Here is a 27,729-nt window from a genome sequence, read left to right as displayed (position 1 = left end):
GTGTGAAAATGTTGAAGCTGACCACAAACTGCATACCAGTTCCTTAGAGTTGCACCTCCAGCTGAAGATTGTGATGACAAGGTTTTGAAGATGGGTGGCAGGGAGAGGATTCTCTCTGACATCCATCTAGCAAGACCACCATTAGCAGGTGCCCATCATTGATCCCGAACTTCAGCGTGTACATGTATATAGACAAAAAGCTTAGAGCTCAATATAATTGAACCTCGGAAGGAAAAATCATGGTAAAGGGGGCTGACCACTATAGTGTCTTGGCTTAGTTTCGATTGTGAAGGATTACCTAGTTCAATGATAGATTCCTCACTAATGGATGTTCAGAATTAAGAGGAAGGTGGCCACATGGGCAAGTACAATTAACATATCACCTGGTGGTCTGTTAAGTTCTAAATATATAATATAGTGTTGCAGTTGCAAAGATCAATGTTTGATGTTCTGACCAGCCAATCAATCGACATGTTTCCCCAGGTCTCTTTTGCTTAAGACCCATAGCTCTCAGGTAACTGCCAATGGTCACTGGATTGGCCTACAAGTCACTCAAGGAAAGTACATTGTTACTTAGGCAGAACATGAGTGAGGCAGTGTAAGATGTGTTCTTTGGTGTCATCTGTATGATGGTTGCATGTGGGGTAGTTTGCGTTTGTAGCCAATCCTGTTCTGTGGTACTATTTTAGTGCCAAATGATGACCTCAATGCAACCAAAGAGCTTAGCAACACTGCTGAGAACCAAGTCATCTCGATAGTCCATCCAGTCTTACTGGCTGACAATTGATTTATGGTCTAGCCCAGATAATAGCAGTTACTTAAGGCTATAGGTCTTCTGCAAGGGAGACTTGGGGCAACGAGTCGCCCAACTGATCTTGCTGACCAAAATAGTATAAAATTTGACAACTGGTTAGCAACTTTTGATTTGAACTTCACACTTCAGAATACAATATTATGCAGCAGGTGGATCCTTTCCTGCAATAATAGACCAGTCCAATTCAGTGAGCAGATCTAATTTCTGCCTCAGATTTTCTTCTCGTATGCTCCATTGCATTGCAGAAAAATGATAGAATCTAAGATTAAACAAGCTACTACAAATAGGCAAAATACAAATATCAATATATATATATAAATGTTCATGAATTTCATCTTACTCCCGTCACCCAATTCTATTTTGGAGAGGGAGAAAGTCAGTGGACGAGAAAAAGATATTTATATAAACTAAGAAACATAACCATACAGATACCATATAGCTCATGAACCCATGATGCCCCAAACCAAAACAATTTTGACTATGGAGCTCTTGATTATATAGTTTTGGTGCCCCCTCCTCCTCATCTACAGGACGAAAACTTGCACACTGCACTTCTTGTGTGGGCTTAAGCTTTGGGTACTGCAGCTGGCTCACCTCGCAGCTGAAAACGATGAAATACATTAGAAAAGCAGACCTGACCATGTCCACATTAAAATAAAAAATAGTGAATTTCTGTATGCACATATACTTCTTTTAAATTTGTATATGGTTTCAGTTTGGGATACATTGTATTTCAGGGTATTCCAAGAACTTTTGTATTGGGAAAGTTTTTCACATCCCTCAGATATGCTGTCGCATGACCTTGTGTTGCCCTCCTATCCCAAATAAAGATGTTTCGTCGAATTTGTCCATTCACTTCTGTGCTCTGAACACAACAATAAATACCCCTCCTTTTCTTTGATCCTTTAAAGATGGCAGAAAAGTGCTTAAATTTCTTCATATAGCTTATCTCTAGCTAGGAATCATTCTAGCCATCTGTATTCTCTTGATACTGAGGTGCTCTATCATACAGCCGATTTGTGATCAAAAGCTATTGCCTTGCAGAATCGGTGTTGCTGACTTATTATACACATCCAAGCAGGTGAAAGAAACACACACACACACACACACGGCTCGGTGGCGGATTGGTAAGGCACTGGCCTCACAAGCCGGAGAACCGGGGTTCGATTCCCCGGCCGGGCGGAGATAAGTTGGGTTTGTCTCCTATCACGTGTAGCCCCTGTTCACCTAGCAGTGAGTAGGCACGGGATGTTAGTCAAGGAGTTGTGACCTTGCTGTCACGGTGTGTGGTGTGTGAGTGGTCTCAGACCTACCCAGAGATCGGCAAATAATGAGCTCTGAGCTCACTGCCGTAGGGTGGTGTCTGGCTGTCTCGAACAGAGGCTGCAGCAGATCCGAGGTGAATACACACACACACACACACACACACACACACACACAGAGGTAACCTGGTAATTATGGGGGATTTTAACTGCAAAGAAATCTGTTGGGAGGAAATGACAGTGAAGGGCTGAGAGGATCTCTGGGGGAAATGTATTACTGGACATGACTATGGAACATACAAGGACACAATGGGCCAATGAAAATACCATATACAGATCTCATATTTACAACAGAACCTGAATTTTTTATGAAATTGAATACAAGACACCATTTGGAAAGAGTGACCACATATAGAGGCTAAACAAAAATAAGAAATATATATGGAGAGAAATGAAAAGTACAGAAAAGAAAGATTGATGTACAACAAAATGGACTTTGGAAAACATAAGAAATTCTTTCAAAATGCAAATTGGGAAAAATTCTACATGGATAAGATAAAAGTGGAAGAGAAATGGTGATCTTCATGGAAATCTATAATGAAGGAGTGAATAGGTATGTACCTAAGACAGAAAAGAGAGGGTGTATGTTAAATGCTGATTCAACAGAAGATGGAGTGAGGCGAAAGATAGAAGAGACAAAGTTTGGAAAAGATGGAGAATATATAAAAAAAAACCTGGAAAATGGCAAAAATATATAAACTATATAAAATTATTATGTAAGAGTGCGCAGAGAGGAAAAATGGAATTACAAAAAAGACATTATAGAAAAATGCAAGGCTCAACCCAAACTATTCCATAGATATGTAAATGGTAAACTTAAAAACGAAACAGAAATGGTGAAACTATGCCAAGGAAATACAGAATACACAGAAAATCTTGGAATGGTCCAAGTCATGGACAATAACTTCAAGCCTGTTTTCACTAGAGAAAAAGTACAGCATTGGGACGAAGGATGCGATATTAGGTTTAACCAATTAACGCTAGTTACCCAAAGATATTAGGTTTAACCAATTAACGCTAGTTACCCAAAGAGTTGATCAACTGAAAGAACTAAAGAAGGAGAATCAAAACCTAACTAAAGAAACAGAATAATTAAAAAGACAGTTAAGAGAAGTAAAGGATGAGAATGAGGAATTAAAGAGGAATAAGAGAATAAAGAGTCTATAGCAATAGGGGTAAGTGGTGGAAAAAAGTACAAAAGAACAATAAAATGGAATTTAGAGGTATAGTGGAACAGCAGATAAAAGAACAAATTAAGGACAGTTATTAAAAAAATGAGGGAGAAGGAGAATATAGTAAGAGACTTAGTGGATAAAAAGAAATGTATAATTATATCAGGGATGGAAGAGAAGTAAAATCCAAATAGAACTACAAGAATAAAGGAGGAAAAGGAAAAAGTAAACAAGATATTAGAAGTAGTTCAAGAAGATGAACCAGAAATTGGGAAACAAATAGAAGAAATATATAGACTAGGGAAATACAATACAGATAAGACCAGACCAATTAAGGTTAAATTCAGGTCACAAATGACAGCAGAGCATATCTTACTAAAAACAGGGAAACTAGCGGACAGTGATCAGTATAAACAGCTATGGATAAAAAGAGAAATGAATAAAGAGGAAGGAGAGGATGAGAAAACAGACTAGAAGCTAAGGAAAAACGAGAACACAACAGAATCTGAAAAAGAGAAATTCTATTGGAGAGTAATGGATATAAAAAAGGAGCAATGGTTCATAGCAGAGATATATAGAAGGGAAACAGAAAACACAATGGAAGTAGCAGAAAATTAAAAGTGTCTTACACAAATATAGATGGTTTAATAACAGGCTTGAATGAACTGAATGATTACCTGAGGGAAAAAGAACCGGACATAATGGGAATTGTAGAGACAAAAATGAAAGATCCAATACCACCCAACAGTGTAGGACATGGTGCATATAATTATTGGATTAGAAACAGAGAGGTGGAGTTATGTTCCTGACTAAGAAGGATATAAATGTCAGGAATGTCACATATGGAGAAAAATAGAGCAGAGATGATTATGATGGAAGTGGAAGACAAGGATGGGAAGAGCAGGAAGTTTGTAGTAAATTATGTGCCTCCTAAAACGGCCTCATGGGAAGAGAGAGAACACAAAAATATGTTAGAAGACACAAGGATAACACTAAATAAGATAATGGAAGATGGAGGAAGAATAATTATAATAGGTGACTTTAATTGTAAAGAAATCTGCTGGGAAGAGATGACAGTGAAGGGTGGAGACGACCTATGGGGAATACTACTTGATATGATTATAGAACATACAATGACACAATGCATACAAGAGAATGATAGGTATAGAAATGAAGAAGAAACATCGAGACTGGACCAAATCATCACATCAGAACTCGAAATAGTGGACAAGATTGAATATAAGACACCAATAAGTAAGTGACCACATTGGTTGAACTGGAACTAAATGAGGAAAAATACATTTAAAAAAAACGAACAATATAGAAAGGGAAGATTGATGTATGAAAACACCCATTTTGATCAAATAAGAGAATTCTTTCAAAAAGCTGACCGAGAAGGAATACACATGGAGGAAACAACAGTAAAAGAGAAATGGAATATTTTGACAAATTTATAAAGGAGTGGAAAAGTATGTTCCAAGACAAAAGCAAGAAAAAGAATATGTAAAGTGTTGGTACGACAAAAGACGTAGGGAGTTAAAAGACAAGAGTGATAAAGCTTGGACCAAATGGAAGAAAGACAAAAGATCTAAAAAATGGAAAATATATACTAGTTATAGAAATGAATATGTACAAGTGTGCAGAGAAGAAAAGAGAAAATACGAAAAAGGTGTCATAGAAAAATGTAAAGATCAACCAAAATTATTTTACAGATTTGTAAACAACAAACTAAAAAACAAACAAGAATTAGAGAAAGAAAGAGTTTAATACAAAGAGGAAATAGATATGGCAGAAATTATGAACAAGCATTTTAAATCGGTGTTTACGAGGGAGAACATACAACCTAGAGATATCAAGTGGGAGGAGAAAGTCCCCCCTATGAAAGAGATAGAGGTATCAAGGAATGAAAATGAATCACTTGAGTAATCTCGATGTCAGAAAATTGCATGGACCAGATGAAATGGCAAACTGGATTTTGAGAGAATGCAGGAATGAACTAACAGACAAAATACATAACCTAATAAACAGTTCATTGAAAGAAGGAAAAGTTCCAGAAGATTGGAAAAAAGCATATATAGTACAAATATATAAAGGGGGAATCAAGGAAGATCCTACTAACTATAGACCGGTCTCTCTTACAAGTACGATAGCTAAAATTTGTGAAAGAATTATCAAAAGTAGATGGGTAAGACATTTGGAAAAAAAAAGAACGTACTATATCCAAGGCAATTTGGATTTTGACAAGGACGATCATGTGTCACAAACTTAATGTGTTTCTATTCAAAGCTAATAGATGTAATACAAGAAAGAGATGGATGGGCTGATTGTGCATTTCTAGACCTGAAAAAAGCTTTTGATAAGGTGCCACATAAGAAGCTGCTAAAGAAATTAGAAACAGCAGGAGGAATACAGGACAAATTGCCGAAGTGGATGGAAGACTTCTTGCATGAAAAAAAATGAGAGTGGTGATAAGAGACAAACACTAATTGGGATGAAGTGATGAATGGAGTTCCACAAGGAACAGTTCTGGCCCCAATGATGTTTGCTACATATATCAATGATATGAATAAAGGAATTGAAAGTTATATGAGTTTCTTTGCGGATGATGCAAAATTGTTGAAAAAGTGAACACTGAAGAAGATTGCGAGTCGCTGCAGAGTGATCTCAAAGTATGGAAATGGAATAGGAAGTGGGAGATGGAATTCAGTATTAAGACGTGTAGTATAATGGAATTTGGAAGAAGTAAAAAAAGAAAAGTGGGATCATATAAATTGGGAGAAGAAGAAATTAAAAGTTTTGGAGAAACTTATAATCTAATAAGAACAATCAAAGTGGCATTTACATGCCTGAACGAAGAAATGGTGAAGAAAATACTAGTTACTTTGGAGTATGCAGCGACGACATGGTCACCAAGTACAAAAAAAAATGTGTAAGAAAACTTGAAAGAATACAAAGAGCAATTACGAAATTAGCACCAACACTCTCAGAACTATCATATAAGGAGAGGCTAGGAAAACTTGAGCTACAGACATTAGAGCAAAGAAGAGAGAGAGGAGACTTGATAACTATTTATAGAATCATGAAAGGCATAGAAACCATTGATAGAGAGGATCTAATAAAATGGAATAGTAGAGCTACAAGACGACATTGAAAGAAAATCAAAAAAGACAATTATAGAAGAAATTGAAAAAATCGGCTTTCCCAATAGGGTAATAGATGTTTGGAACAGGTTAGATGAGAATGTGGTGTGTGCAAAAGCGATACACGAATTTAAAAACAGTCTGGATAAAACGAGATATGGAGACAGGACACCACGAGCATAGCTCCCCTTCCCGTAAAATACAACTAGGTAAATACACACGCACACCTAGACAGGAACTAATGAGAATTGCTCCTTTCCTATATACGACAATTAGGTGAACGAAGTAGATACAGACACGTGCAATGCAGGCGTGTATTTCCCCAAATGTAGTATGCAGGAAAGGAGGAACATTCATTGGGTCCCATCTCCTACTCTCCAATTTTTCATGCTGTGTGTTTGCCCACATGTGACAGACAATAGGACAGGTGAGGAGGAAAAATATATAGAAAAAAGAAAAAGAAAATTAAGATGACAAATGACATCTGCCAGTATGGTTCCGTTTCTTACCACATTCTGGTAGGACCGCACAACAATCAAGAAATAGATGGAGAGGATAATCCATGCTATCCTGACGAACATTACAGGGTTCAAGCCAGTAGTAAACATGCCGATGATGGAAAAGACGATACCAACAATGGTCCAGTAGAACCAAGGGTTCATCAGGCCAGCACGATCCTGTAAAAAAGGAAATATAAATCAGTAAACATGTGGACAGGCATTGAGAAAGTAGTCAGTACAGACATCCAAGGTCCGAACCCTGCTTTTGAAGTGATCAGCAATATTACATGTCACGTATCTTTGGGTTCGACTGGAGATACTAGTGGTCAAGTTTTCACCAAGTATTTTTGATTAGAAAAAATAAAGAAAGAAATGATAGTTCATGAATGTATGATGCAGAAAAAAAAGCACCAGAATTTTAGCACATGGGGATGGAGGCTACTTACCTTTCGTGCACCATGAACAAGCATGGCACTGAAGATGAGGTAGAGAAGGGTCAAAGCCAGGGTTATTCCCAAAATTACCCGAGCTGTATTGGAAGTAAAAAAAAGAAAAAAACAATAAAAGTTATATTAGGGCCCTCGATATAATGAAATATAAACATGAAATGATGCTGTAAATTTGGGTGTGGGAGATGAAGAGAGAGGGAAAGTGAGAGGAGGAGAGGAGAAGCGAGAGGGGGAGAGAGAGGGAAAGCGAAAGGGTGAGAGAGAGGAAAAGTGAGAGGAGAAGAGAGAGAGAAAGCAAGAGGGAAGACAGAGGAGGAGAGAGAGGGAAGAGAGAATAGGAGAGAGTGGGAGAGGAAAGAGAGAGAGAAGGGTAGAGAGAGCTAAGAGAGAGGTTAAGTGAGACGGGGAGAGAGAGGGGAAGAGAAAGGATAAGAGAGACGGTAAGTGATACGAGGAGAGAGAGGGTAAGAAAAAGGGGGTGAGAGAGGGGAGAGAGAGAGAGGAAAGATAGAGGGGGAGAGAGGGGGAAGAGACAGAGAAGAGAGTGAGAAGAGAGGGGGGAGAGAGAGAGGGAGAAAGAGGTTAAAAATGGGAAGAGAGAGGATAAAGAGAAGGGGAAAGAGAAAGAGAGAGGGAGAGAGGGTAAAAGAGAGGGAAGAGAGAGGGGAAGAGAGGGTAAGAGAGATGGGGAGAGAGAAGGGGAGAGAAGGTAAGAGAGAGGGTAAGTGAGAGGGGGCAAGAAAGAGGGAGAAAGAGGGAAGAGACTGGGAAGAGAGAAGGAAGAGAGAGGGGGAGAGTGAAGAGAGAGAGTGCGAGGGGGAAGAGAGAGGGGAAGATTGAAGAGAGAGGGGGAAAGGGGACGAGAGAGGGAGTGAGGGGAAAAGGGAGGGAGAGAGGGGAAGAGGAAGAGGAGATAGGGTGGAGGGGGGAGAGAGGGGAATAGAGAGGGTGGAGGAGGGAGAGAGGGGAATAGAAAGGGTGGCTGAGGGAGAGAGGGGAAGAGAGAAAGTGGTTGAGGGAGAGAGGGGAGGAGAGAGGGTGGTTGAGGGAGAGAGGGGAAGAGAAAGGGAGAAGGTGTGGTGAGGGGAAGGAGATGGGGTTAGAGGGAGAAAGGTGGGGTGAGGGAGAGAGGGTAGGGTGAGGGAGAGAGTGTAGCGTGAGGGAGAGAGTGTAGGGTGAGGGTGAGAGGAAATAGAAGTGTTGCATATGCAATCTACCACTTGTATTTCTCACCCACCTATAGTAACTGCTGTTGATACATCTGACTTTGTACAGTCACGTTGAGCACAAGCAGCTTCAATACCAACTATGCCAACGATTGTTATGATTACCGTAATCAGGGCAAGAATCTGTAAACAAAATCAGAATGGAGTAAGGACAAATGTGCTGTCCAAAATGGGCACACATTTATTATTATTATTATTTTTTTTTTCTTACGCTAAGATCGTCATCCAAATGACACAGGCAATCTGTATTGCCATGAACTCTGGTCATTCCTGCAGTTCAGTGTTCCCTAATCAGTCTACAAACAGTTCATTCCAACCACACTAGACTATGCCTCCCCTGCAAAACGAACTTTGCAAACTATACAAAAAGTATCGAAAATAAGGGGAATCACCAACTCCACTCCTTGACACCACATGCACTCAAAATACCAATATTCTCCTTATAGGCTATCACAAGAAAATGGCAAGAGTTCTGTGCAAGACCCCTTGACTTATCTATCTTGTTACATCATATCCACACCTAGCAGGGAAGTGTTTATGCAACCGATCACCAGTGCCACCCAGGGCCGTAGTCAGGGTGGGGCTATGGGGGGCTTAGACCCCAAAATCCAATTCACCCCCCAAATTTATCTTTACTCAAAAGTATTATAGATACACTACACCGGAAAACTTACAAAAATAAGCTAAGATTATGGTGAATTTGTGATACATGATGTACATACATACATATGCCAAAGGCTTTTTCCCCCTTACACGGGAGGTAGCCACACCCACCCATTCCACCCTCTACATATTCCACTCCCCTCTACCCTTTTCCCTCCCTCTTATCTTGGCACCTGCTGGATGACGGGTCATCTCTGCATCTTGTCCACTGCCCTGGGTCAGAAGCAGTGTCGCAATTGTAGCTATCACTACAGGCATATCAAATGTTATCAATGATTATTATACAGAGGTTACCAAGAATTCGAACCTGTGGGAAAAAGCTTATGGCCTGACCTAACCTGACCTAGACTAATAATTTGTTAGAAAAAAAATAAAATGCAAAAGGAAAGTGAAGAAAGTGTGTGTGTGTGTGATATTACAATATGCCCGTGAACCTAAGTGAAATATATAACAATTACATGTTACTTTTGCACTGACAAAATCCCATACACCATGGATTGTTTCCGACAACACAGTTTCATGTAATACTTACGATCGACAGAGCTCCAATGAAGATGCACCCAGCCCTCAGGCTCATGCACTTGCAAAAATGCTCCACTTGAAGATTCACCATCGTGATTGGATCACTATCTGGGGAATCAGATAATATTTATCATTTTGCCAAGAATTACAAACCTGAACTACGAATGTAAATATAGCCTATTTCCTTTAAAATCCATAAACAGACATTTATGTTTGTCTCTGTAGTAGAAATTAAGAGCTAAGCATTGAAGTTTAAGTGTTTTCCCCTTAATATGAAAAGAACTACAACAGTTGAAGTCAAACTAGAATTGCAATTTAAACAAGAGGAAAAAATTATTGAAAGTTTTGCCGGAATGGTCACGTACCTATCGGAAATGGTAAAGTTTTAAAAGTGCACACCTACGCGATATAGTATTAGAAAATTAAATATTAATTTTGTAGATTATAATACATCAACGTAATATACGTTTTTCTTTCCGGAAATCAATAACAGAAAAAGTTACTTAAACGATACCTCACAAACGGAGGCACGGCGGCTGTTTGAGACACCATCTTTGTTTTGATAGACGCGAAGATCGAAGAAATTAGAGTGTGATAAATTCGTCTATTCTAACCTAACCTGCATTTTGCATTGCGGTACCTGTAATTCTAGAGGTAATTAGAGTCGTCGTCTTCGGCCTCCGAATCTATCAAAACAAAGATTGCGTCTTAATAATTGGTCACGGCTCCGTTCGTTTGTATATAGCTATTACCAACTTTATCTGTCATTGATTTCCACCAACAAAAACGTACATTACGTTGATGTATTATAATTTACAAGATTATTATCTAATTTTCTAATGCTATATCACGTAGATGTGTACAATTCTGAAGAAAAAAAAACAAGTCTATTGTACACACTCCAGCTCAGATAAGGCTTCTAGGCAGGGCTACCAATCTCTTTGCTCCACCAGACATGATCATGTACACGCAAGGGAAACATAATGATAACCTTGCCACACCCGAGTCCTGACAGTTGGCAAGCCTGACTCCAGTGACTCGTTATCCTCTTGGAATTTTCATGTCGACACTTAACTCTTCGCTTGACTCAGACTATCTGCGTATATGTGAAGCGTTGCAACAGGTGTCATGTCTCGTTTTATGCACAACAGGAAGGTGTGAACCATGCACCTCTGTTTTTGAGATTGTGTACAAAAAAGTACTGTGCCTCTCACTGCCGTTACTCCGGATTTAATTCACGAAATGTTACATGTTTCAACTAGTACTGTTGTACAGGTCATTCACTCTCATGACAGTTTGAAGTTCCAAACTAAACCAGCTTCTAGCGGACGGTGGAATTATATAGTAACTACGTAATCAACGGGTGTAGGAGAACACACACGAACAATTGTGCTTCGTTCTTCGTGGTCAATTTTCCGATCACTGATAAAATTGTCGGAACGGAATCTTGTACAGCCAGATTTGTCCGACAACCATGTGCTAGCTGATAGACGCCACCTCATTGTCTGTGTCTCTGTCAACTTGATAAATACGACTGGTAATCAGAATCCCATTGAAACAATGCAAAAATTTAAATTCATATGTGGTTCAATTCATCCGCAGTTATTACCACAATACTGCTAAGTTTGGTTCTGCCGCGTTCGTCTGCAGTCACGAGGAAGAGTGGTGGACGAGAGCCTAATGACGCCATGTCTTGCAACAAGAACGACGTACAATAACTACAACTAAACCCGGGTGTCCTCATACACAACATAGTGTAGTCTGTCTTCCGGGGATCAGCACGCTTTCGTGAATGACTTGCCTTCTGAGGTAGAATGACACGATTGTCGTGTTAGATCCTCAAATCGTACGGCGTTCAAAAATGTCATATACTCTGAGTTACTCTGACAGACTTTCTTGGGCTAGGGTCTGACGTTATTGAGATTGGGCTAAGTTGGAAGCACCCTGAAGCTTGGAGGTTGGATAAGGGAGGGCCGAGCAACGGGGGTCAATGGACAAGCAAGAATCAGGGTGGAGAGTTGGAATACTCCGTGTACAGAGGGGGGCATACAATTTCCTGCAAACGCCCCCAAATCTTCCTCCCACAACGGACTCGTCTCAAACCGTGCCATGTTAATTCTGGTACTTGTGTGGTATACATCGGGGAGCGAGGAGGCAACTAAACCTGCACATGATGTTAATAATAATAATGATGATAATAATGGTAACACTAACGTTTAGTAAAGCTGAAGGACGCCTTTCACAAAAGCTTAGTTTTCTATTTTTCTTTTTTCTTTCACCTATACAAGGCTTGTATATGAATATGGCAGACTATTTTTAAACTGCAAATCAAAATGCGTGTTTATGGATGTTAACCGTGGTTCATGTAAAAAGGAGAGTGTTAAACAAACGATGGTTAGCATGCATTCGACTTGTACCTTACAAAGTCCAATACGTACAGAGCTTCGCCAGCACATTAATATAGTCTACGGGATGCAACGGGCCAGCTTCGACAGCAGATAACTAGCTTCTTACCCGTACGTCGCCGGGCGAATGTTGTATATACTCACCCCCACTCCCCCAGCGTCGGACCCCAAATCCATTTTTTTCTTCTTCTTCTGCTTTAACCAACTCAAAATTATGTAAAACCAACAAATCTTGCTTATTTTGATTCACCTTAGCCTAGATTTTGTCGGGATTTTGTTGTAGATTTTGTTGTAGATTTTGTCGGGATATGGGTGTGAAAGTTTGGTAGAACGGCCGTAGACTTTTTTCGCTCCTCACGAGGGTTGAACTAAAGTCCGTCGTATTTTTTTCGGGGAAGACTTATTAGAATTTTAGAGTGAAGGAATTTGACAGTTATGGTGTTTCAAGTCAATGTACAGTCGCCCATAATAGTCTGACACTTCCGAAAAACGTGTTTATAAATAGTTTTTGTGGATCTTTTGGCAAATATTTATCACTTTAGGAGGTAAATTGATTTTTCAGTATCTTATTTTTATGATTTCATAGAGGATAGGTGATTGTGGTGCGTCTTATTGTTTTAATAAATGTTTTAGCAAGCATCCATCACACCATTATTGCCTGGCCACATTTTGTATTACACATTTATTACGAAAACTGGCAGTGCGCAATTGCCACTTCTATACGCCCGAATACGTACTAAATACCACCTGCGTTACTGTCTAAGTACAGCTTCACCTCCTCATATATTGTTTCGTAAACCAGAATCGCCTAGATTACGTCCTAAAAGCCGATTTTATACCCCAAGCTACCCCCCGAAAATTTGCTGCCAGAGTTTCTAGTTTTGTTAATAAATGAAAAAAAATTAATGCATTTTATAGCTAATAGGTAGAGCTACTTGGTCATTACCACAGATTTGATCCTTGACATAATGCCTATTTTTGGCGAATTTTTTAAATTACAGTATACGACGTACGCCGCTGACGCTCAATCCATAAAATAATTGCGGCATACGACGTATGCCGCTGACGCTGTATGGGTTAAATCTCTAACACATAGAGGAGGGAGGGGTCATTTTAACGTGACTGGGTTGATAGGCTGTTGGTAAGTTATATCTGGTGTTCTAGCAAGCGTGGCTTTCTCGTCCCCCGTTTCGGCGCCAGCACACCAAATGCTTCCTGTTTTGCCATATACACTGGATTCCTTTTTATTGATTGTTTGTGGAGACTTGGCGTCGGAAATAGATTTTAATAAAATATAGATCTAGAAAAACATCCCTGTATGCATACTAGAAAAAAAGGAGCTCAGTCACGTACAGATGGAGAGAGAGAGAGAGAGAGAGAGAGAGAGAGAGAGAGAGAGAGAGAGAGAGAGAGAGAGAGAGAGAGAGAGAGAGAGAGAGAGAGAGAGAGAGAGAGAGGCAGAGAGAGAGAGAGAGAGAGAGGCAGAGAGAGAGAGAGAGAGAGGCAGAGAGAGAGAGAGAGAGGCAGAGAGAGAGAGAGAGAGAGAGGCAGAGAGAGAGAGAGAGAGAGAGGCAGAGAGAGAGAGAGAGAGAGGCAGAGAGAGAGAGAGAGAGGCAGAGAGAGAGAGAGAGAGAGGCAGAGAGAGAGAGAGAGAGAGGCAGAGAGAGAGAGAGGCAGAGGCAGAGGCAGGCTACTTTTCTTTGCTTCAGTACGCAGTACATGGAGGGACGGAGAGGGCGGTCCCGCGAGGCGGGTGGTTGTTCCCGTCCGGGTGGCCTCCTCGTTAGGCTTCGTGTTCAGGTCTGCCGGTCTCACAACAGTTGAGGCGCACACAGTCTAAATCTACGCGCTTAGCAAATTTCATTCTGGCTTGAGGCAAACTGTTTTCTTCTGCTGAGAAAGGGGAGGGTTGATTCGGGAATCACAGGGACCTCTATCGCATCTCCTAGTTGGAAGAGTTCACTCTTACGCCTGAGCACTGACGTCCTGAAGGAGCAATGTATTGGGGACATTCATCCCCCTCAGAACTGTATTTTTGACTATCTTGACTTCTTCGCCAATTCGGTGATGAACTTTCAATTATTATCATTATTGCTTTAGTTAGCACAGTCTAGTTTTGTTTAGTCCCTGTTTTGGGTTGAACTCGTCCACCTGCCGAATAAAATCTTCTTGCGCTAGCCTCGACACAAATGCCTGCAGGGTGCGACACTGGTGTAAAAGTATTCATGTTTGATTTCTAAGGTTCCCCCTCCCCCCAGGGTTTCGATTGGGAACATAGCTGTTTTTTGTCATCACTGGCCGCGTTTATCTTTAAACTGTCAAATATAAAAAAGTCCTTGTCAAGCGAGTCTTGAGCCAACGCCAAACAGAAACTCCTCGACGATGGTGTGACGATGTCACTAAAATGTTGATGACGACGATGACAATAAGGACAAGGAGGACGACGACAACGACGTCGATGACAGGAACGACGATCGCAAATCTATCTTTCCTTTACCAAGACATTTCCCAGATTCACTGGAAGACTTCGAAATTTACGAGTTTCTCCTGCTTTATCTTGTCTTCCGTCGTTGATGACGTACACGGTGCGGTTACTACACACGTCTGAATCTATGTGTACATATCGTATATATATGCAAAAATATATATATATATATATATAAATATACATATATATATATATATATCTACGCGCTGCGTCAATATATATATATATATATATATATATATATGTATATATATATATGTATATATATATATATGTATATATATATGTATATATATATGTATATATATATATATATGTATAAATATATATATATATATATATATATATATATATGCGAATAAATCACAAAAACATCTCGATATATGTATATATATATATATATATATATATATATATATATATATATATATATATATATATATATATATATATATATATATATACAAATTCTTGTTCAATTCGCACTCCAAGTTTCCTTCCTCCTCCTCCTCCTCCAGAGAGAATCTCAAGAGCCAGACACATGACACACACTACATATTTTAATCGGACTTTTTCACTAGTTTCAGTTTCGACGTTGTTCCTTCCTACGAACTTCAAAGACATCCGACGTCTTGACGTTCCGCCTTCCCTCGAGCTACGAGACTTCCTTCTAGTGGGGCCATTGCTGGTATGATTTCTTGAGGAAGGATTCAAGCGCGCGAATTCCAGACCAAAGGGAGCGCGCGAACGAAACTACAGCGACCAAGAGTCATCGCGCGAAACACAACTGCGTCATTCTGTTTAAGACAACAGTTCGGTATCTCCACTTCGCCAGGACGAGATTAGACGAAAGACAGCAGATACCCCTACGTCGGTCACAACAGTTGACAACGAGTAAAAACTTTACCTTAGACAAGAGACAAGCGTGAACGAATAGACGTGCACGTTCCACTGACTCCGGGAGGCAAGTGTTCCTCACTGATCTATATGACACCTGGATAGCGTATACGGGCCGTGGGCTTCCCCGGGAGTGAGGCGGCCAGGCAGGATATGGCCGCAATAATGGAAATACCAAAACAGCAAGTGTGATCCGCTCCGCCAGTCATGGGACACTGATATATATAACACCATTCTTAGATCAGTGTCATGGGAGCTGTCGTGTTACTCTCGTGGCCTGTGATCCAAGCATGATTGGGTATATAATGGCCACACAATTCGTCGCTGCTGGGCCCTCCACGTGGCATACAAGGTGTATATCAAAATAGCATCATCACAATAAAACAATATATTGATAGTTATTACCTCTAGCAGATATAACCATTTATGTACATAAACTTGTGCATGTATATGGATGAGTTGGCACTGACAAATTATAATTCCAGTATATATTATAACTTCAAGGGAATGTTACACAGACAACAAATGGGATAATGATAGTCAAAATATTATAGGGATAATAATAGCTCTATACTAGCATTTAACGGAATAAATATCCCTTTAACATTTGATTACTGTACTGCTTATCGTTATTGGTGCTTGAATAAAACAAGTTTTGATAACTCCTTCCTCACTTTGACACCGTCCCCTCCTTCGCCTTTGTTCATGGGATTCTACGGCATGACCTCGGACCACAGTTGCAGGAATTTCCCGACGTGGTCCAGTCGCGTGTGCTTGAATTCCAGACACGTGGTCCAGTCGCGTGTGCTTGAATTCCAGACACGTGGTGTTGGTGTGTATGCTTACCTCTCACCTTGCTTGGGCTTGCTTGAAAAAAGGTCCCTAAAGGCTGAGACAATAATATATTTTCCTTTAGGTTCCGTGATACCATGCGAGGTCCAGTGAAGGCACACACACATACACGCGCGCGCATACAAAACCTTCCCATGTTTTGTGAATTCCCACATTTCGTGACTTGATGAGAAGTGCCTCCGTGTGAGTACACAGCTCCGTAGGGAAAGATTCATGGTCTCTACAGGGCACAAATGAAAATTTATTAGTATTGTTGTTACCATTATCATTAATATTACTTTTACTGTCACATCAGCATCATCATCATCATCGTAATCACTATTATTATTGTTGTTATTATCATCATTATTATAGTTGTTGATGTTCTTTATACATATATATATATATATATACATAAGACCACGAACCACGTGTTTCAGCCCTCTAGTTCCACACTATGTTCCCCCGACAGTTTCTATACCTTACAGACCTACACCTGACGATTTTGGCCAAAATTCATAGAGGATTTTTTGGGGTCATTTTGGTCACCTGCTCCGATTTACCCACCGTCTCACCCACAGGTCTAGGGGGGGGGGCAACAGTACGGGCGCCAGAGGCCCAAAGGCGAAATACGGGAGAAAAGCACTCACCCCCCCTAACTTTAGAGGGGCGCCACGTCCACGCTCTTGAGACCAGGCTCCTTGCGTCTACCTCGCAGTCCACTGTGGCCGACTCTCTCACTCGGGGATCAATTTGGGCCAAATCGGTCATCTGCCGGTTTTGGCCCACTTGCATATTTTTGGGGGATCATTTTGGTCACCTGCTCACATTTACCCACTAACTCACCCACAGCTCGAGGGGGGCCAGGGCTCCTGTGGGGTCTAATTGGACACCGCTCAGGTAAGCAGTATGGGCGCCAGAGGCCCAGAAGCGAAAAATGAGAGAAATGCTCCCTTCGCCCCCAAAACTTTGGAGGTGCACCATGACCACGCTCTTGGGCCCAGGCTCCTCTCGTCTACCTCCCCGTCCACTGTGGCCGACACTCTCACTCGGGGCTAAGTTTGGGCAAATCGGTCACCTGCAGATTTTGGCTGGTCATTTTGGTAACCTGGTCACATTTACCCACCATCTCTCTCACAGGTCGACGGGGGCCAGGGCTCCTGTGGGGTCCAATTGGAAACCGCTCGGGTCAACAGTACAGGCACCAGAGGCCCAAAGGCGAAAACACGGGAGAAAACCCACCCCTCCTCACCCCTCCAACTTTGGAGAGGCGCCACGGCCACGGCCACGCCCTTGGGCCCAGGCTCCTCGCGTCTACCTCCCCGTTCACTGTGACCGACTCTCTCCATTACTGGTTTTAACACAAGCTCGACTACTCTCGTAAAAACTCTTGACTGCTCTTAAAAGCTTTTCTCCTGTCACATATATCTGCAATACTTCCTACAGTGCCTTCCTTTCTACCCTGTCATAAGCCTTTTCCAAATCTATAATGGCCCAAAAAACATGCTTACTTTTTCTAAAGCTTTCTCACATATGTCTTACCACAAATATTTGATCCAGGCAACCCTTACCTGTCCTAAACCCACACTGTTACTCACCAATTGCTCCCTCTGTTCCTCTCCTAATCCTTTCAATCAAGACCCTCCCATAAGCCTTCCCAACTACACTTAACAAACTGATCCCTCTGAAATTACTACACACACACTTGTCCCCTTTTCCCTTGTAAAGTGAAACTATACAGGCATGACACCTAGCATTCTACCTTCTCTTAAACAAACATTAAATAACCTCACCAGCCACTCCACAATCACTGTACCTCCCTTTTTTAGACATTCTGCATGACACCTATCCAACCCAGGTGCCTTACCTGCTCTCATCTTCTTAACAACTGCCTTCACATCTTTCCTCATTTCTTCTCCATTTTCTTCACTCATCACTGTCATTTTCTTAGCGCTTCCCACTACAACTACCTTTCCCTCCCTATCCTCCTTCACATTTAGAAATTCCAAAAAAACTCTGCCCCTCTTCCTCTTACTTCTGTCTCTTCCTTTATCATCTCTGCATCTGCACCTTTTAACTTTTCTTCTCTACGTGATTCGCCTACTCTTCCTCTCTAAATTTCTTTCCAAAACAACTTTTTATTACTTTCAATTTTTTTTGTAATACTCTTAGCCCATTTCACATCTGCTCTCCTCTTTGTCTCTTTTATTATATGCTTTACTTCTCTTCTCATTTCTTTGTGCCTCTCATACGAGTATTTTGTCTTATTTTGTAACCAATATATATATATATATATATATATATTTATATATATATATATATATATATATATATATATATATATATATATATATATATATGTATATATATATGTGTATATATATATATATATATATATATGTGTATATATATATATATATGTGTGTATATATATATATATATATATATGTATATATATAATATATATATATATATATATATTATATATATATATATATATACATATATACACATTGTTATGGCTCAGGTTGGAAAGATACTTGTTAACCGTAAGGGCATTCCGAGTGCCCAAACCACAACAAAGTTAGAATAGGGTTATAGAAACGCATCAGACGATTGGTATGCCGAAAGACAGAGCACAGTGTAACCATTTGATATTTCAGTATGAATTATAATCAAAGACAACATGAACTAACAAAACAATATTAATAATGATGTATCAATCCTAACACACAATAAAAATAAATGGGGAGTGAGATATTTAGAAAATATAGAACGGGTAAGACTGAAACCTGGCACGTCGAGTCGTCTGTTGTCTAAGCAATAGTCATTGCAATCCAGACGGGGGGGGGCCAAGCCAGCAGCTAGCCAGAGGCGAGTCTGTCGAGTTTTTTTTTTTTTTATCATTAAGGCTATCGACCCATAATGGGGTCATTAAGCCTGAATCGAGTCTTGGGAATGCCTAGCTTATATAGGGGAACTAGGCTGACGTCTTGACCAGTGATTGGCTGAGGACGGTTGTTCAGGCCGAACTGCCGAACTATCGCTTTGCTGCGGAGCGACCCAAGTGGGGGTGGGGGGTGGGGAGAAGGCTGACTGCTTGTTTCTTCGAAGTAGGATGATAGTGGTAGTAGGAAGAGTGTCATTCAGGTGAATGGGTACCTTGACACCCGGATTGGGTGTCGTGTCACCTGGCTAAGGGAAATATCGCGACCCCCCCCCCCCCACCACCACCATCGAAGACCTCCGAAGGGGAACACGAAGGAGGTTAGCTGACTGGAGCCCGGGAGAGAGTATCTGCTATGATGTTGTCAGGCCCTTTTATATAGTGGGTATCTAGATGGTACTCTTGCAAAGTTAGAGCCCAACGAAGAATCTTCTGATTCTGCAACTTTGCTTTCTGAATGAAAGTGAGAGGGACGTCTTGATTGCCAGGACGAGGGACAGGGCTTCCTTCTCTATAGTGAAGTAGCTCTCTTGGTGTTTGTTGAGCTTTGCTGAGAAGGCCACAGGATGGAGAATGGTGGAGGTAGGATCAGGTTATAGCAATACTGCCCCCACTCCAAATCCACTGGTATCTATTTGCAGGTGGAATGGTAGGTTGTAGTTAGGAGTCTTGAGCACCGGTTCGGAAGTCAGGAACGATTTGATGTTCTCGTAAGATGTCTGGCAGGATGGGGACTACTGAAAGGCTGAGATGGTCAGCTCTGTAAGGGGAGCCGCGATGGCGGAGAAGTTCTTGCAGAAGCGGCAATAATATCCGGCCATCCCAAGGGGTTAAAGGTCGTTTCGCTACATGGCCAGTTCGCCTCCAACCATTTCGGTACATTGGTCGGTTGTTTTGCTACATTTTTTCGGTCGTTTCGCTACATTTTTTTGGTCGTTTCACTACATTGCTCAGTCGTTTCGCTACATTCTTTCAGTCGTTTCGCAACATTGTTTGGTCGCTTCACCACATTTCGCTACACTGTTTTTTTTTCGCATTTGAGATACGAATATGATTAAAAATACAATGTGTGCAGGATTACAAAGTACCTGTAACCCTTTGGGCTTTTCGCTACATGGCCAGTTCGCTACCAACCATTTCGCTACATTCTTCGGTCGTTTCGCTACATGGCCAGTTCGCTACCAACCATTTCGCCACATTATTCAGTCGTTTTGCTACATTGTTCGGTCGTTTTGCTAAATTTGGCTACATTGTTCAGTCGTTTCACAACACTGTTCGGTCGTTTCGCTACATTTCGCTACACTTTTTTTTAATCGCATTCGAGATATGAATATGATAAAATATATGATGTGTACAAATTTATAAAGTAACTTTCTAGGCGACAGAAGTAGAATTTCCTAATGAGGCGATTTGCCGACAGATAAAAGTGTTTTTATCGGGCCTTGTTTCATGCAATCGCCAGGCAGATTATCCGGCGGATAATTATAAAACAGTGACTTTTTAAAGCTTAAGAGAAAGGTTCATACAGAAATAAAAGGCCACATACTATATCAAAGAAAAATTCCGTAGGGCATATGCTATACCGGCACCTATATTGCTTTAATAGTTTGGAAGGACTAACCGCCGCCAAACTAAAGCGGAACCCATCGAGGAACGCGCTCAGCTCTGGTAATGTCCATGATAAGTCACTGTTTTACATTTATCTGCCGGATGATCTGCCTGACGATTCCATAAAACAAGGCCCGATAAAAACACTTTTATCTATCACCAAATCGCCTCATTAGGCAAATTCTACTTCCGTAGACTACAAAGTTACTTTATAACTTTGCACACATCGTATTATTTATCATATTCGTATCTCAAATGCGAAATGACCGAAATAATGTAGCGAAATGACCGAACAATGTAGACAAATGTAGCGAAATGACCGAAGAATGTAGCGAACTGGCCATGTAGCGAAACGACCGACCGAAGAATGTATCGAAATGGTTGGTAGCGAACTGGCCATGTAACGAAACGCCCAAAGGGTTACAAGTAATTTATGAACCTGCACACATCGTATTTTTATCAAATTCTTATCTCAACTGCAATAAAAACAAAAGTAGAGCGAAATGTAGCGAAACGACCGAACAATGTAGCGAAACGACCGTAAGGATGTAGAATTTGCCTAATCAGGTGATTTGGCGATAGATCAAATTGTTTTAATCGGGCCTTGTTTTATGCAATCGTCAGGCACATTATCAGACAGATAAATGTAAAACAGTGACTTATCATGGACATTACCAGAGGTGAGCGCGTTCCTCGGTGCGTTCCGCTTTAGTTTGGCCGCGGTTAGCGCTCCCAAACTATAAAAGTAATGTAGGTGCCGGTATAGTATATGGCCTACGAATTTTTTCTTTGGTATAGTATGTGGCCTACCGGACTTTTATTTCTGTATGAACCTTTTTCTTAAGCTTTAAAAAGTCACTGTTTTGTAATTATCTGCCGGATAATCTGCCTGACGATTGCATAAAATAAGGCCCGATAAAAACACTCATCTATCGTCAAATCGCCTCATTAAGGAAATTCTACTTCTGTCGCCTACAAAGTTACTTTATAAATTTGCACACATCGTATTTTTTATCATATTCGTATCTCAAATGCGACAACAAAAAAAAGTGTAGCGAAACGACAGAACAATGTAGCGAAACGACTGAACAATGTAGCCAAATGTAGCGAAACGACCGAACAATGTAGCGAAACGACCGAACAATGTGGCGAAATGGTTGGTAGCGAACTGGCCATGTAGCGAAACGACCGAAGAATGTAGCGAAATGGTTGGTAGCGAACAGGTCATGTAGCGAAACGACCGAGACAATGTAGCGAAACGGCCGAATAATGTAGCGAAGTGGTTGGTAGCGAACTGGCCATGTAGCGAAACGACCGAAGAATGTAGCGAAATGGTTGGTAGCGAACAGGTCATGTAGAGAAACGACCGAATGTAGCGAAATGGGTGGTAGCGAACTGGCCATGTAGTGAAACGCACAAAGGGTTACAGGTACTTTATAATCCTGCACACATTGTATTTTTTATCATATTCTTATCTCAAATGAAAAAAACAGGGTAGCGAAACGACCAAACAATGTAGCGAAACGACCGAAAGAATGTAGCAAAACGAACGAAAAAAAATTAGCAAAACGACCGGAAAAAATGTAGCGAAACGACCGAGCAATGTAGCGAAATGGTTGTTAGCGCACTGGCTTTATAGCGAAACGACCAGATACCAAGCCGAAGGGGAATGGCTAGGTTCTGCCAAACCATGATCTATGAGGTACTGGACTTCTTTTCTAAGGATTTCAGTCTTTTCTGGGTTTAGGGGATACGGATGTTGTCTAATGGGAAATTGATTTGGGCCTTTTAACTGAATATTATTTTGGAAAATATTGTATAAGCCTGGGTGGTCCAGGGTAATTTCTAGAAACCGTTTTATGACACTGATTAATTGATTTTTTTGACTTGGGTGAAGCCCAGAGAAATACTTATCCAGGTGGTGCAATGTTTCCCTATTGGAGAAGGTACTGTTGGGCAGGGGGAAATCAGTAGTTGTGGTGCCTTCGTCCTTCGGCAATGTTACAGGATTCACAATAGATATGGGTACGGTCTTGGTATCCTCCTCTGGTGGTCTGGAAAGGTAACGTTTGATAAGATTTACGTGTACCAGCTGCTGTCATGAGTTTCCATTATATAATCTAAAGGTCCTTGTTCTTCTAGGATCTTATATGGACCAAAGAACTTTTTATGAAAAGGGTTAGTTGATAGAGGGAGACAGGCTAACACCATATCTCCTACATTGAAAGTTCTTACTTTGGAGGTTCTATCATACTTACTCCTTTTCTGGAATTGGGAAAAATGGGCCTTGGACAAGGTTCTCACCTCCTCCAATTTACTTCTCAAATTCCAGATATATGAATGAACATTCGTTTTCTCCTGATTAGATTCAAACCATTGTTCTTTGAACAAGGTCAAGGGTCCTCTTAAGGACCACCCGTATAATAATTCAAAGGGTGAGAACCCCATGGCCTCATGGTTAGCTTCTCTGATGGAGAAAAAAAAATCCAATCAAGATTAGAGTCCCAACTGGATCCTGTATCTAGGCAATATTTGCGCAGCATGGCTTTCAGCAATTGATGGTACCTTTCCACACAACCCTGAGATTGCGGGTGGTAAGCGGAGGATGTAACATGCTCTATCCCTAACTCCGTAAGGACCTGGTTGAAAAGAGAACTGGTAAAATTGGTTCCTTGATCAGATTGAATTTGTCTAGGGATTCCTTTAGAGGTAAACATTGACAATAAGGGTTTAATGATTGATTGAGCTGAAATTGATTTAAGAGGAAATGCCTCCGGGTAACGGGTAGCCACATCGACAACAGTTAACATGTATTCATTACCCTTCTTTGATTTAGGTAATGGTCCCACGCAATCTATTACTATTTTATCAAAGGGTTCCTCACTGATGGGAATGGGCTTAAGTGGAGCTTTAGGATTTTTTTTATTTGGCTTACCCTCTGCCTAGCAGACGTGACAGGTCCTGATGAAGTTAGAGATGTCTTTTTGCATTCCCGGCCAGAAAAAATGATCAAGTATCTTGAGGTATGTTTTCCTCACTCCTAAGTGTCCTGCGAAACCATCATGAGCTAATTTCAATACACTACTTCTGACTGAGCGAGGAAGTACAATTTGGTGTTTTTCTGCCCATGTTTGTAGCTTAGTATAGGCGGGAGGTCTGTATACTATTATCAAGATTCCATCTTGAAAATAGAAGCAAGGGGTGGTGTCTATGTCTGCTTTGGTTGAGGCTATGTGTAGTAAATAGGAAAGTATCGTCCTTTTGTTGAGCTTGGACGAGTTCACCCTTGGTTAGGGTCTTATTGATTAAATTCTCCTTACCAAAGGACGGAGGAGAGGTGGGCAAAGACTTGAGTAAGGATGAGGAATTTGAGGGTGGAGTAGAAGACGTTACCTTACTTTGGGATCGAGTTGCAGCACAGGCTGGAAACGGATGTGGACAACTCTCATCTAATTCAAGGGCGGGACTTGCAAGTAAAGGTTCACCTACTGTCCTTGGTGGGGGAATGGTTAGGGTATCAGAGAGATCATTACCCAACAGTAACTTTATCCCGTGAATAGGTAAGGATCCATGATGTACTGCAACTTGCACTTGAAAAGTAAGGAATGGACATTCTAGGCAAACTTCTGCTAGGGGGTAAGAAGTTTGACTTGTAAGATCAGACAATAACACCTTTTTACCTGTAAATGCATTGGATATATTGGGAATGACATCGGAGAGGAGAACTGACTGGGCTGCCCCTGTATCCCTGAGTATGGTAACGGGGTAATTAGGACCACCTTTATGTATGAATACTCTACCTTGGAAAATGAATGGGTCAAAAGAAGTATGAGGATTATGAACATTAGAGGCTGCAATAGGTTTAGGTTTGGTACTATGATCTTTAAGCTTGTTTGAGGCTTTACAATCTGGATGATTACATTCTTGAATGGAGTGACTGTCTTTTTACAATAACTACACTGTACTGGCTGGGAAATACGATTATAATTGATGTTACTTCCTACTTTTCCACCTGCTCCTTCATGGCAATAACCAGAAGAGGATCTCACAATGGGGCTTTGCCTGCAAGTTCCACTTCCCCACGTCTCTATCATTAAGGCTTGGGCATTCACCAACTCTGCGGCCTGGATCAGGTCTTTTTCCCTTCTATCTTCTACATATCTCAAAAGGTGAAAGAGGATTTTACTTTTCCATTCCTCCATGACTATAGTATTGAGGAGTTCTGAAAAGGTAGTTACATTTATAGCTTCTAACCATTTTTCACACTAAGTTTTTCTGAGGCAAATTCAACATAAGTTTGGGCATGAGATTTTGTTAAATATCTGAATATTTGTCTATAGACATCAGGGGTTAGAGCATACGCGTGTAGAACCTGTTTCTTAATGAAATCGTAATCATCGGGCCTGTCTTAACTGTTGTACACCTGCAGAGCTTTTCCTGTTAATTTCGGAGTTAGTATTGTAAGCTAATCATCTTTGGGCCACACCTGTTTGAGAGCTATAGCTTCAAAGGTTTTGAAATAGCTGTCTACATCCTCTGGTAAAAATACAGGGATTAAAGAAGACAAATTACCTACATTAAGTTGTACTTCTTTCTCCTGAATGTCCAATTCTCTTTCTTTGCTTTTCTCTTGTATTGTGACTTCCTTAGGTCTTGATGTCTTTTTCCAATTCTAATCTCTCTCTCTCCAATGTTAATTTCTCTATTTCTAATTCCCTTTCCAATGCTAATTTCAAATTCTCTCTCCCATTCTCTTTCCTTTTCTAATCTTTCTTTCTAATTCTAATTTTTCTTTCCTTTTCTTTTTCCCACTCAAATTTTGAATTTTCTAATTGAAATTGATACTAGTCTTAATTGTTCCAGTTGCATATTATCTGCTGGTTTGGTTGTTGGGGATTGTCTGGTAGGAGACTGTTCAAGGCCAAGAGACCTGGCTGTTGCTCCATCCTGGTCTTTAGGGAATGTTAAACTGGGAGTAGTCGGTGTGTCTATGGCTACGGTCTCTATTATTCCTAATTGAACCAGCTGTTCCACCACTATTTTCTTTGTTACGCTTTTTGGCTTGGAGGACTGAATGTCGTATGTTATAGTATTTTGCTATGTCCTTCCAATCATCCTTTGCAACTTGTCCCTGTAAGGTTACATATGAGGGATTGGCCACAAAATCTTCCAAGTGAAACATTTTACTGAGACTTGAGAACTAGTCATAACTAGTTGTTGATAGACTAGGACGTGTGGGTTTAAACAAGAATAGCCCTTCGATAACGTAAACAGGCCCTCTGATTCTGGTTATCATTATACCCATCAATCTAGCCTATGTTTTTGTTCGTGTGAAAAGATGCTCAGCTATATAGAAATTGACTTGATAGCGAGCAATACTTGATATAGAGATTTGAATGGATACTTGGATGTAGTATTCGATTGAGACAGGCATCCAACTAAAGATATTTGAACAAAATTAAACGAGACTTGGGTAAGGATGCATACTCCGATAATTGAGCGATAGTTGATACTTACGATACACAAACAAAATGGTTCTGGAGCAGTGGAAAGAAACACTATCAAATCCTAACCACTGATAGAATCCCTTAGTGTGGGCTAATTGCTAGTCGGGCTAATTGCTAGTCCCGCTTATTATGAGTAATTTTGCGGTATGTACCAAACTGGTCGTTTATTCCCGCAAGACTTTAAAACGACACTCACAAAATTAAATATTGTTGGTCAATTTTCAACCCTTAGAATTATGATTGCATTCAATACTTAGAATAATGATTGCATTTAATACTGAAAAATAAATGTTAAGGCACTCTCCTGAAATAAGATGATTAATGAAAAGGAGGTGGGGGGTAACAACTTACTCAGTAGTTACGTGAAACAGTTACGGAGATCCTGGCAAGGTCACCACTTGTTATGGCTCAGGCTGGAAAGATACTTGTTAACCGTAAGGGCATACCAAGTGCCCAAGCCACAAAGTTAGAATGGGGTTATAGAAACGCATCAGACAATTGGTATGCCGAAAGACAGCACAGTGTTAACCATTTAATATTATTTCAGTATGAAATATAATCAGTGACAACAAACTAGCAAAACAATATTAATAATATTAATCCTAACACACAAAAATAAATGGAGAATGAGATATGTAGAAAATATAGAACGAGTAAGGCCGAAACCTGGCACGTCGAGTCGTCTATTGTCCAAGCAATAATTATTACAATCCAGAGGGGGGAAAGCTGGCAGCTAGCTAGAGGTGAGTCAGTCAAGTCTTGGGAATGCCTAGCTTATATAGGGGATCTAGGCTGATGTCTTGGCCAGTGATTGGCTGAGGGCTGTTCTTCAGACCAAACCACCAAACTATCGCTTTGCTGCAGAGCAACCCAAGTGGGGTGGGGGAGAAGGCTGACTGCTTGTTTCTTCAAAGTAGAATGATAGTGGTAGTAGGGTGTCATTCAGGTGAATGGGTATCATGACACCCAGATTAGGTATCTTGTCACCTGGCTAAGGGTAATATCATGACAACATATATACATATGTACAAACATACATACAGACACACACACACACACACATATATATATATATATATATATATATATATATATATATAGAGTTGGTACAAATCATCTTTATGAAATTAATGAAAATCTTTTAAGTACTCAATGTCCAATTAGTTTCTTTTCACTGGACCAAGTTCCAACCCAATTTTTCTTTTTTCCTCCCAGTGGCAACTATGAAGGAACCCTTC

At 40.6% G+C, this 27,729-nt stretch overlaps 1 protein-coding gene and 2 long non-coding RNA genes across 3 annotated transcripts in view; 1 reads left to right on the top strand and 2 right to left on the bottom strand.

Moving 5' to 3' along the window:
• The window catches only part of LOC143040241 (uncharacterized), a 16,506-nt gene extending 834 nt beyond the window's left edge, over window positions 1-15,672 (bottom strand). Inside the window, exons 1-6 of the mRNA XM_076210977.1 lie at window positions 15,609-15,672; window positions 9,819-9,912; window positions 8,635-8,746; window positions 7,395-7,477; window positions 6,958-7,125; window positions 1-1,415 (exon numbers count right to left, since the gene is read on the bottom strand). The exon at window positions 1-1,415 is cut by the window's left edge and continues 834 nt beyond it. Coding sequence (XP_076067092.1) covers window positions 1,380-1,415; window positions 6,958-7,125; window positions 7,395-7,477; window positions 8,635-8,746; window positions 9,819-9,899 — 480 coding nt within the window. The 5' untranslated portion in view covers window positions 9,900-9,912; window positions 15,609-15,672 and the 3' untranslated portion in view covers window positions 1-1,379. The remainder of the gene's footprint in view (window positions 1,416-6,957; window positions 7,126-7,394; window positions 7,478-8,634; window positions 8,747-9,818; window positions 9,913-15,608) is intronic.
• Window positions 1-27,729, top strand: part of LOC143040247 (uncharacterized) — a 57,758-nt gene that overhangs the window by 4,378 nt on the left and 25,651 nt on the right. The window lies entirely within an intron of this gene.
• Window positions 12,189-15,597, bottom strand: LOC143040248 (uncharacterized). The gene is made up of 2 exons (XR_012967703.1): window positions 15,167-15,597; window positions 12,189-12,749 (listed from the first exon to the last, which is right to left on the bottom strand). It is a non-coding gene; the product is annotated as an uncharacterized LOC143040248 (long non-coding RNA).

Source organism: Oratosquilla oratoria, chromosome 2 (assembly GCF_046742065.1).
Source record: "Oratosquilla oratoria isolate Oo_2021 chromosome 2, ASM4674206v1, whole genome shotgun sequence".
Classification (NCBI taxonomy): Eukaryota; Metazoa; Arthropoda; class Malacostraca; order Stomatopoda; family Squillidae; genus Oratosquilla; species Oratosquilla oratoria.
Note: the sequence above shows the minus strand (reverse complement) of the source record. Positions and strands in the feature narration are given on the sequence as shown.